Genomic DNA, 15192 nt, shown 5'->3' with positions numbered 1-15192 from the left:
ACAAACTGTTAATTTAAAACTGTCAAACCTCGTGACTTAAAGTGCCTGTCTTGCGCATAGTGTTTAAATTTGTAGAGTAACGGCATTTTAAGTTGTTTATTTAAAATTCATTTTCCGTCCTTTTTTAGCAATATTAAAAAGAAAAGGATGCAGATACTCTAAATTTAGAAAAAAAACATCAGAGTCAACGCCATTGTAATACTTACCCAGCTTATTTTTTTTTTAATATCTTATTTTAATCTATTTTAGTTTTTAACTTGTGTGATAGAAAAATAAGTTTTACAGATACCAGCAGTCAGACTTATGTAGGCACAGAAGTTAGTTTATTGAGGAAAAGAGAACTTTATTCGCTTACTATTATTAATAACAAGTAATTATTTAGAACTATTTGAATAGGTATCAACTATGATTCCACTAGCAAATTGATGTGCGTTGCTATTTGTTAACTATCAAAACTTTATTATGTAATTACCCACTGTGCAAAATAAGGTTCTCATTTTAATTTACAGGTTTTCGTAATCTGTTTTATTATGTTGATCTTAAATAGCCTAAACTTTTACAATATTACACGATAGGAACTTTGAAAGGGTGAAAAATTCTTAAGTTTAATGAATTTCTAATAAAGACAATCTAAAAGGTTATTATTATTTTAGACATGAATTATTGCTTAGGGGGATATTTTTAGCATTTTTCTTTTTATTTTTATCCTATACTATATTAGAAATCGCCTACCGTTACCACAAAAAAAAAAATTAAATACTGACTAAATTGACGTTATGACAGTTTTTGCATGGGAAATCTGTTAAGTAGATCCATACTTATTATAAATGCGAAAGTGTGTCTGTCTGTCTGTCTGTCTGCTACGTTTTCACGTCTCAACCGCTGAACCGATTTTAATGAAATTTGATACAGACTTGGGGTACATCCCGGGGAAGGACATAGGCTACTTTTTATCCCGGAAAATCAAAGAATTCCTATGGGATAAAAAACCGTTATCCACGCGGGCGAAGCCGCGGGCATCGTCTAGTTTACAATATACACAACAATTGTGGTACGACCCTAATATTTGACAGAAAGACATTAATTTTTAGACACAATTTTGATTTGAACACATCATTTTGGTCTTATAAATATAATGAAAAAAGTTTTTTTTTAATTAAGATTATTAGCCATGCTAATCATGACTAATACTCCCCTTTCCCCTCCAATTAAGCGTAAAGCTTGTGCCAGGAGTGGGTACGACAATAGTGCAACGGGTGAGATTTTAACCGCCTTTCGGAATTCAGTCCGCTCTTCAACCGTTGAGCTATGGAGGCTCTAAATGACTGATAAAGTCTACGTAAGTTACTTAAGCGAACAAAAGCACATACATACTTCAAATGAATATTATATAGACATAGGCGTGGTATATATTATACAAATTGTGGCGAGATATCGAGACGTGGCGCGGACATTAATCTTGAAATAAACAGGGGCAATATACCACCGTTTTTTTTATTCAGATACAAGTTAGTCCTTGACTGCAATCTCACCTGGTGGTAAGTAATGATGCAGTCTAACCTGGAAGGGGTATGGTAGTTTTTATTAAACCCATACATACCCCTTTGGTTTTTACACGGTATCGTTTCGGAACGCCAAATCGCTTGACGGCACGGCTTTGCCACACATCTTAATGTAAGACCACCAACAAGTCTGTGGGAGAAGGTCTACGCCACATCTTCGCCTATAACCTTTCCTAAAACTATGTCATGAAAAACATTTGCAATCACATTCACATGCCGCATTAATCTATATGTACTTTAATTTAAATACACAAAAATGTGTTAAAATGATTTCTAATAGAAACATTACATTTTAAGAAATAGGATTTTTAACAAATAGACGATTTAGAAATACTTTGATATTAAAAACTTACAAACAACTACTAAATAGGATAAAATTTTGTAAATATGCCAAAAACTGTGCGTTCTTCAAATGTGACTGTAAAATGTTAAAATATTGTTTTCACAATAAATTATATTTTAATAGACGAGAATATTCTTTAACAAACCGAATATTTCGTTTAAATTCCCAATACAATGTGTAAAATACAGATAAAATATTGTAAATTCGTCATAAATTAACGGCCGTATTCACAATCATTACTATGAGGTCTCACAGTGCGCTCGAACGCATATTGTAGGTTCCACCAATCAGATCATTGTAAATTGACGTGACAGTCATCTGATTGGTGGAACCGTCACTGTGCGTTCGAGCGCACTGTGAGGCCTCATAGTAATGCTTGTGAATACGGGTATAAGTGTCTTAGACAAGAATATTACAAAAACGCTGCTATATTTGAGATGCGCTCAAATAAATATAATTTGAGTGTATCTCAAATATTAATAATAATTAAATATATATCATCAAATATTAAGATTAGTTTCTCTCTCAAAAAATATTTTCTATAGTAGAACTTCAAGTACTTAGGCGCCATCTCCACGGACGAGAGAATCGTGGCGATAATCTCGTCGTGCTATCAAATTCGATACAACTCTTATAGGCTAATCTCCACAGGGCGATATTATCGCCCACTATTTAGTAAGTCGGCCTCAATTGCAAATTGCAAATCCTTCGTCCATGGAGATGACGCAACGAAAATCATACAATAAAAAGAAAAGACTGACTCACTAAGGCTGAGGTCTTAGACTGAGACTTAAGTTTCAGTTAAAACAAGACAGATTTATGCCAGCAGTGTAACGCTGTCTCGTTTTAAAATCAAAGTCTGAGCAAAGTCAAAGTGCGCTCTATAGATTTCGACCTAAGACTTGACTGACTCATTAATGCCCAGCCCAAACGGTTGGTGCTAGAACAATATACAGTAGTTTTGTAGACAAGGAATAATGTCGGATTTTCCGAAATTCGCGGGATATGAGATAAAGAGTAGGTACTTAAATTTTCGCCAAGGAAAATCGCGGACGGTCGCGGACTTTTACATATTACATTAGACTATACATAATACAATGAAACGCCAAAACGCAACAAAGAAAAGAGTTTAGAGAATGCACTCATAACAAAATAACTTTGGCTAAAATGCTACACATTACTTTCTAACGTTATCAACTACGAATAAGGGCCGGAGCGCTGAGCATTTTTCACTGTCAAAATATTATCGACATTGTCCTCATTGAAATAATATCTAAAATCAATTGTGCATCCGTGCGGATACTCGCGCATCCGCGCGCAGTCACGCGCGTGCGCGCACATTCTCTGGTACAAATTCGCGTAATGTGTCACGCGATTGGAAAACTTCGTGGGCATGCTCTGCGCAGCGCTCCGCCATGTTATGTGCGCCGGCCCTTAGGAATAAATATTTCTCCTAAAATTTATTTCACTAAAATATGTCCTCTACTACTAGTATAAGGTATAAGGCAAAGAGATTCACTAAGAGGGTAAAAAGGCTATGCTGTAGGATATCTCATATTCATGGGATCTGTTGAATTTATCAGGGAACATGTAATTTTACTTCTACTCATGTCCAATAATACCCACTATTTCGAGATACCATGATGTGGGCGACAGTTTATATCCGGCAGTTAGTTCATGCATAATGCGCTCTGAGCAAATCTGGTCGATATTTTTTTAGTATCGAGAAAGTTTATAAGGACTATGAAATCGATTTCAACGCGATCTTAAGGTTTTTACACGATAGTCTCACCAATCCATCGATGTATTACCTATAATACTGTGTCCATCTCTACACATTCAAATCTTTCTTCAAAAATCTTTATTTTATTAAATTAACTTAGACTGAGATTTTTGTATCGATTTCTAGAGGCAATCTATATTTTCATTACAGTGATAATATCCATTATTTTTATTATAACTCATTATTCTCCTTTCTAGAAAGAAGTACAAGCATTATGGTGAAATGGATAATTGGGAACTGTCACCCATATCATGGTATTTTGAAAATAGTATAATTGCATTATCAATGTTGTCCCTATTTCATTCTGAGATAGATCATAGGTACCCTCATTTACACAAACACACAATTTTAATAGAAAAGACACAGGATAAGGCAAGTCTGAACTCTTATTACTTAGTGCAACCATATATCTACAGCTAGAACTGATTTAAGCAGTTGATTGCTGTTGACAACTGCTCAAGCGATCAACTATCCACAGCATCGAGCAGTCTAAGGATGCTTCCATAAAGAAACAGTTTCCAGTTATAGGTACCAACAAGTTGGTGTGGGTTGGCCTATATTCCCGTTATGAATACCGTCAATACTGAAAACCTGGTTCTTTGTACATGTATGGCGGTACTAAGTAATCCTTAATATGTCACTTACAAACTAGCGACTTTTCACATAAAATGTTTTGATTATAAACTTACAATCGACAAAAGTGTTACAAATGTATTTGTCTCTAAATAAAATTCCTATCATGATAACGCCTTTATAAAAAACACTAAGTGTAAATCATCAAATTTTTTTTTAAACAACTATAAAAAATTTCGAAATAAAAGCCTCGATTCCTTCATTTGTGGTTTTCTAAACCTTGTATAAAGCCACATCCATGTTGACAAAAATTTGTTTTTGGTATAATTTTTATCGCAGAGAACGACAAAGGGATGAAGGGTTATGACTGGAGTACATAAATAACTGGAACGGCTTGCGAGTTCTCCATATTATTCTCAAAGATGAAGTATGCCAATACACACGTGTCCAGTGGATTATAGCCTGAACCTCTTATCATTCTGAGAGGAGACACACGCTAGGCAGGTGCTGAGTTGAGAAAGATGATGACTAGAACGCTAGAGAAATGAAACGGGCAGATGGCAGGGTGGCATCATGGAGACTGTGTTATTTTGGTTATTGGGAGTTTGAATTTTGTTGCCTAGTAAACAAGATTGCCTACGCGATGGACCGATCAAATTAAGTCCGCTGTGGGTGGTGTCGTGCACGAGTGTACCAGAGTATTGACCAGCAGGGACAAGTGGCGAATGCTCGTGAGGCGTATAACATCTGCGCCCAAAAACGTCACTTCGTGATGACCACGACTGCAATGCTAAGAGTGTTACGACAAAGAAGAAGAAACAAAGTTAACATTCACAATTAACGAACACCAGAGCGCAGAGCGGTAAGGGATAGGATCCGAAATGAAGAGATGCGCAGGAGAACCAAGGTACTGACATAGCCCAAACTATTAGCAAGCTGAAGTGGCAGTGGGTAGGCCATGCCTGTCGTAGAGACGATGGCCGTTGAAACCGGAAAGTCTTTAAGTGAAGCCCGCGTTTAAGCAAGCCCTCCAGCACGATGGACCGACGATATAAAGCGGCTGGCGGGAAGTGGCTGGATGAGGAAGGTTGAGGACCGGGTGCGGTGGCGCTCTTTAGGGAAGGCCTATGTCCAACAGTGGACGTCCGCAGGCTGATGATGATGATGATGAGAGCGCAGTTACCAAGCGCTGTACCACACACGAAAATGTTCGCGTCGTCTAACCACAGCCTCTCACCAAATGAATAGAAAGACATGTAGCTTAGAATGGCATCCTCGCCTCGGATAGAACAGCATTGGCAGACTCCCCCAGTACTTGGTCAGACAACATCAAACAAGTCACATGGAACCTCTGGTTTCAGGCGATGCCATAGCATGTAAAAGTCCCTTTAAGAGACCATGTCCAGTATCTATCTATCCGTTGACAATGATGATAACAAACTGCACAATGATAAATATTTCTACAGTACTATCCCCACATCAGGTACCATAATGGTGCAGTTCTCATGGGCGTGCGGTGATTGGGGTCTGTATCTTGGATTCAACTTGTCGAGGTCCACGTTCAGGCCCTTCTGTTTTGCAGTCTGCACTATGTAACGCTGCAGCTTTAAGTCACTGAAATGAAATACATTTGCAAATTAGTAAAATATACCTTACTAGTCTTATGTGTATAAAAACCGGACAAGTGCAAGTCAGACTCGCGTATTGAGGGTTGGGTTAACGTCCAAAATGTTGGAAAAAATACCCAAGATTTTTTACAACATTTTGGACGATAAATCAAAAATTTATACATAAAAATAAATAAAAATCTGTTGTAGGATGTACAAGTAAAGCCCTTTCATATGATACCCCACTTGGTGTAGTTATCTTATTTTGAAAATTGAAACACATTTTGATTTTTTTTTTAAATGTACATCGTTTAAAAACCACCACAAATTCGCGGTTTTCAGATTTAATCCTGTACTTGTGCTCTAAGACCTACCTACCTTCCAAATTTCATGATTCTAGGTCAACGGGAAGTACCCTATAGGTTTCTTGACAGACAGACAGACAACAAAGTGATCCTATAAGGGTTCCGTTTTTCCTTTGAGGTACAGAACCCTAACAATACCTATACATATTACATATGACAAAGATCTCTTGTAGGGATTTCCACATGCCTTGTCTTGCATGTTTGATGTTGTTTGTTCACATAGTATGGGTCTAATAAAACTTATGCATTCTGGTATGAATCTTATGCATCCCCAACATCTGTCAATTCTTCAACTGTGTGCCCTGCCCAGCTTCACAACTTATTGAGCTGTGATTATTATTATAGATCTCCTCATTTCTGATTTGATCACAGAGAAACTCCAAGTATAACTCCCTCCATTGTCTACTGAGCTTTCTTAATATGAGGCCCACTTTCTTTCTTATAGGAATAATCTCACCTTATTTTCATAAACACACAGCAAAGGCAGATCAAGAGGAGCATCACCAGCATTACTCCTGCAGTGGTGTAGACCATGTCCATCAGATCCGACATCCTGTAAGCGTCCCAGCTAGCCCACTCACTCTTAATGTGACACTGGAAAAAACCAACAGTATGCATACTGTACAGATTGAAAATAAGTTGTGAGAGTCAGTGGCAAATAAATGCAATGAGAGATATGTTTTAATTCTTGTACCCTGTCCTACCTTAAGTTAATTTCAAGAATTCAAGACCTGGCAGCTATCTTGACCATTAATTTGGTATCCAATGCTGGTGGCAAGCACCTTGGGTACTATGCTACACAATTGCAGAGGTCCAAAATTACCTCCCTTAGTCTAGTTTATTTATAATTTTAGTTTTTTAAAGGAATGCAGGGACTTCGTCTGTGTTGGTGTTAGCTGGCGGGCGTGCTCTGCTTTTTTGGAGTGTTTTTTTTTTTTTTTTGTTAAAACTGACTGGAAAGCACTCTAAGGGGGTGCCGTGCATATGTCGCCGGCACAGATGGGGTCCATACTTATATAGTTTAACTAACTTGTTACAAATAACTACAAACTTGACATTGGCTAATTTTTGTAAAGCTAGATGAGAAAAAAAAAGGAATGCAGAAAATATAAAGAATTTGGGGACGATTTCACTGCACAATAAAACTTAAGGTGAGGTAAACAGCACTAAGAGTACTACATGATATTTAGGTATTGTTAATTTAGTTTTGTGTACAGGCAAAAAGCTTCATTGGCTAACATTAAGTATTATTTTGATGATTTTATTGTGATGTACCAAACTTACAACCTGGTTGAGTTATCTTAGCATCTGGTACTGATGACGTCATTCATGCACAATACGTTAACTGAGCTTTTAGGGCTGCCGCGGACATGGCACAGAAGTAGACAGCAGGGCTACATTCCAATGATATGATGTGCCAAATGGCACGATAACTCTACCAAGTTGTACAAATTCGGTGGGCTCTAAGGGCCTCTGTTCCATCAGGAATTGGTGTCCTCGGCCCACAGGTCCTTGCAGCAGCTGGGGCTCTTACAACTTTTACTTTTATTATTTGTTTTACACCAGGTTCAAACACGTAAGTTGGAAAATTCTATACAATAAAAGAATTAAGAAACGGTTGGCGGCAAGTCTTTATTCTACATCACAGTTCTACATGTCAGTTACAATCAGAGTATAAATGTTCCTTCGTTACAATACGTAAAGTTTTTTTTTTTTTTTTATTAGAAAGAAACTGCCGCTCTGGCTTCTTGCAAATTTGTCCGCCTCCCAACATGCCCCCGCGCGTTGAAAGCTTGTCTTTCAACCAGAAGATTCTTCTCGAAGTGGGCAAATTTTACTAAACGATCTGCTGACCACTCCACTGGCTGTCCTGATATCCGCCACGCGAGCTATTCCATCAGAACCTGGATACACAGCTACAACTCTTCCTAATTTCCATTTCAATGGCGGAAGTCCATCTTCTTTGATAGCAACAAGATCACCTACGTTTAGTGAAGAGGTAGGTACTTGCCATTTCGATCTGTGTTGCAGCTCACTAATGTATTCTTTACTCCATCTGGTCCAGAAATGCTGGCGTACTTGTTCAATACGTTGATATCTATTTAAACGATTCACTGGTTGATTTTCATAATTGAGTACAGGAAGAGCAGTGAGTGGTCGCCCAATGAGAAAGTGTGCCGGTGTCAAGGGTTGCAAGTCGTTGGGATCAGACGATAGCGGCGTAAGAGGACGCGAATTTAATAAGCCTTCAATTTGCACTAACACTGTATTTAACTGTTCATACGTAAAATTACTATTACCTAAGACGCGGCGCAAATGATACTTAACAGACTTTACTCCTGCTTCCCAAAGACCGCCAAAATGAGGAGAATAAGGAGGTATGAAGTGAAATGCAATACCTTCATTGGCAACGGATTCGGATACCGAAATGCAGCTGTCCTTTAAAAATTTGCCTATTTCTTTATAGGCGCCAACAAACGAGGTGCCGTTGTCAGAGTAGATGTGCTTTGGTTTTCCCCTGCGAGAAATAAATCTGCGCAGCGCGGACAAAAAGTTAGCACTCGATAAGTCACCTACCAGCTCCACGTGAAGTGCTTTGGTTGTAAAACAAACGAAAATAGCAATGTACACTTTAACGAGGCGACATCCTCTACCTGGACGATTAGCGCACATAATAGGACCCGCATAATCTACCCCTGTACACTCGAACGGATAACCCCCAGGAAGCAACCGCGATGATGGTAAGTTACCCATAAGAGGCGCAATCACTTTGCCTTGCATGCGTTTACACAGTATGCACTGATGGTAGCACAACCTAGCTAAATTACGTCCCCCAATTGGCCAATAATTCTCTCGAATAGACGCTAAAAGTAACTGCGGCCCGGCATGCATTAATTTTTTATGCTCAAAATCAAACAAAAGTTTTGTAAATTTATGTGTGGACTGTAGTAAAATAGGATGTTTCTTTTCGTAAGCAAATGAAGAATTTTCTAACCGACCGCCAACACGCATTATGTTTTGATCGTCCATGAAAACGTTAAGCTTCAGAAGCTGACTCTTAGAAGGTAGTTTTTGCTTTCGCATCAATACGTCATATTCTGAAAATGATTCCCTTTGAGATGTCCTAATCATCACATTCAAGGCATTTTGGAGTTCATCCTCTGAAATAAAATCATTACTTGCTTGCCTTTTACAAGCCTTAATGAATCGTATCACGTACACCATACAACGTTGCAATCTAAGAAAATTCGAAAAGCGATCGAAACGTATAAAATCCGTGTCACCTTTCACATTTACAGTTGAAAGCAATGATATTTCGGATCGCACTTCCGGCAAAGATTCGACTGTTACAATTTGTGAAGGCCATTGTGACATATCCTGTCTCAAGAAACTTGGACCTGACCACCATAAATCAAGCGAGGGAATGGATGTATTTTTGACACCACGCGACAAATGATCTGCTGGATTCTTGTCTGTCGGAACATGCCTCCATGAGCAGTTTTGAGTCCTTTCCAAAATTTCGCCCACGCGATTGCGAACAAAGGTGGTAAGTCTGCTGGGCAGCATTTTAAGCCAGCCCAAAACAATTGTGGAATCTGTCCAGAATGTTGAATGCCTTATCTTAACTCTCAGAGACGATTTCACCTTTTCATAGAGCCGCACTCCCACTAAAGCGCCACAGAGCTCAAGTTGTGGTATGGTTTTCGGCTTCAATGGAGCGACTTTGCTCTTCGCTGCTAACAAACGAACACATGTATTACTCTCCGCGTCGATACTTCTCACGTATAAGCAAGCACCATAAGCACCTTCTGAGGCATCCGAAAATATATGCAGATCTACACTCGTATATGAATGGCAAAGAATGAGACGAGGGATCCTTAAAGTGTTTAGCACTGGTAAGGTTTCAAGAATCTCACACCATGTCTTAGCAATATCTAATGGCAACTGATCATCCCAAGCAAGCTTATGCAACCACAGTTTTTGCAACAACATTTTCATGGTAATAACACATGGAGACAAAAGCCCTAAAGGATCAAATATCTGTGCGATGACTGAAAGCAATCCCCGTTTTGTAAGCACATTTGACGGTGCAGAATCGATTGAGAAACGAAGATCATCAGACCTAGCCTGCCAATTGAGACCTAACGTCTTGCTGACTTCTGAGTCTCCCATGTTCAGACAAACTGGTGGTTCTTCATTTTGGGATGAAACAACACGAGAGTCATTTGACTTCCATTTTCGTAAAGGCATTCCAGCCAAAGAAAGGGCTTCAGAAACCTTTTTTCGTATTTCTATAACTTCTTCTAATGAGTTCGCACCAGTTAGAAGGTCATCTACATAAAAGTCGTGGAGAATAATCTCTCTTGCCTCAGCATCATTGCATTCCAGACCAATTTGCTTGAGACACCTAGTCGCCAGAAATGGCGCACTGGCTGTTCCATATGTGACCGTGTTCAACTGGTACGTCTTAATAGGCTCAGAGGAACTCCTCCGCCACACAATCAACTGCAGGTTTCTATCCTCTGGGTGTACAACAATTTGCCGGTACATTTTCTCAACATCTGCTGCTAATACAATTTTATGAGTTCGAAATCTCAACAAAATTGACAAAAGGTCATCCTGAACCGTCGGTCCCACCATCTGAAGATCATTCAGGGACACGCCGGACGTCGTGGGGCTGCTGGCATTGAAAACAACCCTTAACTTAGTTGTGCAACTAGTTTCACGCATAACACCATGGTGGGGTATAAAGTTCCCCGACTGAGCCTGGCTAAAGTCACATTCTGTCATGTGACCAAGCGAAAGGTACTCAGACATGAAATCGATATAACGTTGCTTAAACAATGGTTGAACTCTAAACTTTCGCTCTATAGCAAAGAGAGAACGTTTGGCGCGTTCGAAAGAGTCACCAAGCATGTCACGTGATTTTTTCAAAGGAATTCTGACGCAAAACCGACCATCTTTCAAACGCGACATATTCTTCACAAAGTGTTCCTCGGCCACTCTCTCTTCCGCAGAATATGATGACTGACAGCTAACTTCCTCAAGTTGCCAAAACCGACACAAAGCTGCATTGATGTCATCATTGAGAGAAGTTGACATCCCGGAAACATCTGTAGATAAGCAACATACCTTGTTAAATCGATTATTTGAGTTATGCCTGTTTACAAGTCGTCCACCAACTAACCAGCCTAATCTGGATTCCCAAAGAACAGGTTTATCATAACCTTGCCTATAACTTCTTGAACCTAACAAATCCCAAAAAACATCGGAACCTATACAAAGGTCCACACCCGCAGGTTTATAAAAGTAGGGATCTGCTAGCAAGATATCACTTGGAATCCTCAGACTAGAAATATCTATCTCACGACCAGGTACATTATCTGTAATAGCAGGCAGAACATAGCAAACTAAATCCGTAGAAAAACTCTCATTAAGTGACTTGACGGATACTCGACACAACTTGGATGACAGAGACATTGAATTATTTATTCCAAATATAGGCTCATTCACACTTAAAAAAGGCAGATTAAGTAAGCTGCACAGTTTCTCTGTCATATAAGAAGTTGTACTCCCAGGGTCAAGTAGCACTCGCACTATCCGATCACAACCCCGGATATCATAAATCTTCACTAGTGCTGTTGATAAAAATACATCATGCCTTGAGTTGTCTTTCTTTATGCTCTCATCATGAGATGACAGTAGTCATAATGGTGAGTTGCTCGGCACCTCAACATTAGGCATAGCTCCGGTAGGACTCTTATCATTTTGACTATGTGAGCCACTCGGAGTCCTCTGACTTTCAGCTGTACAAATCATGATGTTATGACGGCGTCCACACTTCCTGCAGCGCTGGCCCCAGCACCGAGTTGACAGGTGCCCGGGCCTGACACAGCAGAAACAAATTTTAAACTGTGGTAATATCTTCCGTCGTTCTTGCTCACTCAGAGCCTGAAATTGTCTGCAATTCTGCAGAAAATGATCGCCTTGACATTTAGGACAGGACCTTGACTGACTTGACTGGACACTGTTTACAGATTTCGGTTCCACACTAGACACTAAACTCTTATGTTTTGTAAAATTGGACTTAGGTTTATTTGGACTGTGCTTCACACGGGACGTTTCAATATTTTGAAGTAAATCTGCACGGTTCCGCAGAAATTCTAACAATGAATCTAACTTAATGTAAGTATCCTTGGGTAACCTACCTTTAAATTCTTCCCACTCACGGAACGTTTTGGAGTCAAGTTTCTTACTTAACATGTGAATAAGTAGGGTATCCCAATGTAATGTTGGCTCACCCAACGATTCCAATGCCCTAATATTCTTATTCACCGAGTCTATTAAGCGCTTTAAGTTTTCTGAAGATTCTTGACTTACTGATTCAATGTTAAAAAGAGCGCTCACATGGTTTTGAATTAGAAGGCGCTTGTTATCAAACCGCTCACATAGTAAACTCCATGCCACAGAGTAATTGGCCGCACTTAGTTCAATAGACTGAATGACAATAGCCGCAGTCCCTTCTAGCGATGCTCGGAGATAATGAAATTTATTAATATCACTGATGTCCTCGTTCGAGTGCACAAGGCTAGAGAATGTGTCACGAAATTCTAACCAATTATTAAAAGAGCCGCTGAACTTTGGTAAAGCAATGGTAGGTAACTTAACTAATTGGCTGCCACGCTTTGACGAGCCCTTTTCACTACATAAACCCTCATTAGCTGTCTCAGTATTCTGAGCGATAAGATCTTGTGCTCTCGCAAGGACTTTAAAATAGGTAGATTCAAATTCAATTCGCTCGGGTAACACGGTATCTATGTCATCGACCAAACATTCTATCCTCAACTGCACCTCGTCGAATTGTTGATATAAATTATCTAACTTACCAAGACGCAGCTGCAGTTCAGTTACCTGCACCGGATTCAATGAGTCTCCTATACTCTTGAGGTGATTACAGAACGCTGTCAAACGCCCCTTGAAGCTAGCTCGAGTTTTGATAAGTTCTTTCTCTGTTTTCTCACTCATTTTAACACTCGTCTGGGAAGCACGAGTAGGCCTGAAATTGATACAGTAAGTACGCTTTAATTCTATTAACAAAATATGCAGTAAGTCTGCCCCTGAAACAATCTAAATTATACCTTTTTCTAATTCAATTATACAAGTCCAATGGTTAAATTTAACAACAAAACAATGTCTAGTGCCACCAAACAGTTGCTATTAATAAATTAAAGTCAAATTCCTATATTAAATTACAGTCAAAAGGCTACAGTGAAAGACTTTAAAGTCAAATCAACAAATTCATTAATTCACAGAGATAGCATTATTATTCATATAAAATAATGTCTCTTAGTATCAAAAACAATCATTATGTCATCAATAATCATTAATTTCATTACTTTATCATCAAATTATTTCATTAATCATAAATACATGTCAATACTATTCAAAGAATACAGTCAATACAAAGAACATGTAAAATCAGTCAAATTAATGTAAAATAAGTCAAATTAATGTAAAATCATATCAAACAATGTCAAAAAAAAACTATTACAACTGCATGTATAACCGATAAAACCGTTAAAATTCACTAAATTGTCAATAAATTGAACAAAGTTACACTTAAATTTTGCCAAGAGCTGCTGCGATCTGGTTCATTCTGAAGGTTCCTTGAGCAATCCAAGCCGGTTCTGAAGGGCCATGTACAAATTCGGTGGGCTCTAAGGGCCTCTGTTCCATCAGGAATTGGTGTCCTCGGCCCACAGGTCCTTGCAGCAGCTGGGGCTCTTACAACTTTTACTTTTATTATTTGTTTTACACCAGGTTCAAACACGTAAGTTGGAAAATTCTATACAATAAAAGAATTAAGAAACGGTTGGCGGCAAGTCTTTATTCTACATCACAGTTCTACATGTCAGTTACAATCAGAGTATTAAATGTTCCTTCGTTACAATACGTAAAGTTTTTTTTTTTTTTTTTAATTAGAAAGAAACTGCCGCTCTGGCTTCTTGCAAATTTGTCCGCCTCCCAACACAAGTAAGTAGTTCTTTTCTGTTCCATACATAATATAACATTCCCAACTAATCTGTTAAATTCATAGTCAGAAATGATCTACTTAATAATTCCTTTCGTTGGACTCTTGGACTACTGAGGACAATTTTCTAATCAAGCAAACTGGTTGAAGTGAACGACATTGTTAAGGTTCAGTGAAACTTGTTCTTAGAAGCTTGAACATCTTTTTAGATATTTATTTATTAAACTATAAATAAGTAATATATACCTAATAAACAATGCATAGCGACTGCGCTTCCAAAAAATTAAGACTAAGTAATTTATCAGATAAAAAGTAGGTCAAAATCGATTTACAATCGTTAGATAAATAGTTTAAACGTAATAACGATGTGAGCAAACTTGGAAGAAAATTATTAAAGCAAGTAAAAATATATTTTAGTTTGCTAAGAGAAAAAAAAAATAACTTACTTTATTGTGAACCATTACGCTGTCGCGTCACTTCATTACTTGGACAGCACAATATCTACTCGATATTATTGTAAGCTCAATTACTGTAATATATTTATAGTAATTATGAGTTACGTATTATTTAAAAATCGGCAATGTTTTCAAAACAAAAAATTGGGCCAATTTGAATTTGACAAAATTATCGATTTCTTCATTCTTTACGTTAATGTCAAATATGTCAAACTGACGTTTTAGTTTGTATCCATAGACAAGGAATTTATAGATTATAAGCGCACAATTCAATTGTATAATGTATAATTTGAATAATTAATGTTAATCTGCTCGTTCGACACCTATGCGTTCGCGCATCATTCATCTGATCGAGTTAAACTATTGAACACTAGGTAGTTAGTTGATAAATATTTCTGACGTAGTGGCATTAAGATTCAAGATCCATTACAACGGGTGGCGTACAAACCGCATTGCAACGCATGCCGGATAT

General features: G+C 38.3%; 1 protein-coding gene across 1 annotated transcript; it reads right to left on the bottom strand.

The window, feature by feature from the left end:
- Window positions 1-3777: 3777 nt before the first annotated feature.
- Window positions 3778-15153, bottom strand: LOC123876468. The gene is made up of 3 exons (XM_045922743.1): window positions 14712-15153; window positions 6691-6827; window positions 3778-5875 (listed from the first exon to the last, which is right to left on the bottom strand). Exons 1-3 carry the CDS (start codon window positions 14724-14726, stop codon window positions 5722-5724), a joined length of 306 nt encoding a protein of 101 aa, XP_045778699.1. The 5' UTR covers window positions 14727-15153; the 3' UTR covers window positions 3778-5721.
- Window positions 15154-15192: the final 39 nt, after the last annotated feature.

This window comes from Maniola jurtina, chromosome 21 (assembly GCF_905333055.1).
Source record: "Maniola jurtina chromosome 21, ilManJurt1.1, whole genome shotgun sequence".
NCBI lineage: Eukaryota > Metazoa > Arthropoda > Insecta > Lepidoptera > Nymphalidae > Maniola > Maniola jurtina.
This window is presented reverse-complemented; position numbering and strand designations above follow the sequence as displayed.

What these genes read in the sequence shown, in the direction of transcription:
- LOC123876468 (XM_045922743.1), bottom strand. An exon ending in TGTGTGTTTATGAAAATAAG is followed by an intron (nt 5,876 to 6,690) that starts GTGAGATTATTC and finishes ATTTCATTTCAG; the next exon opens with TGACTTAAAGCTGCAGCGTT.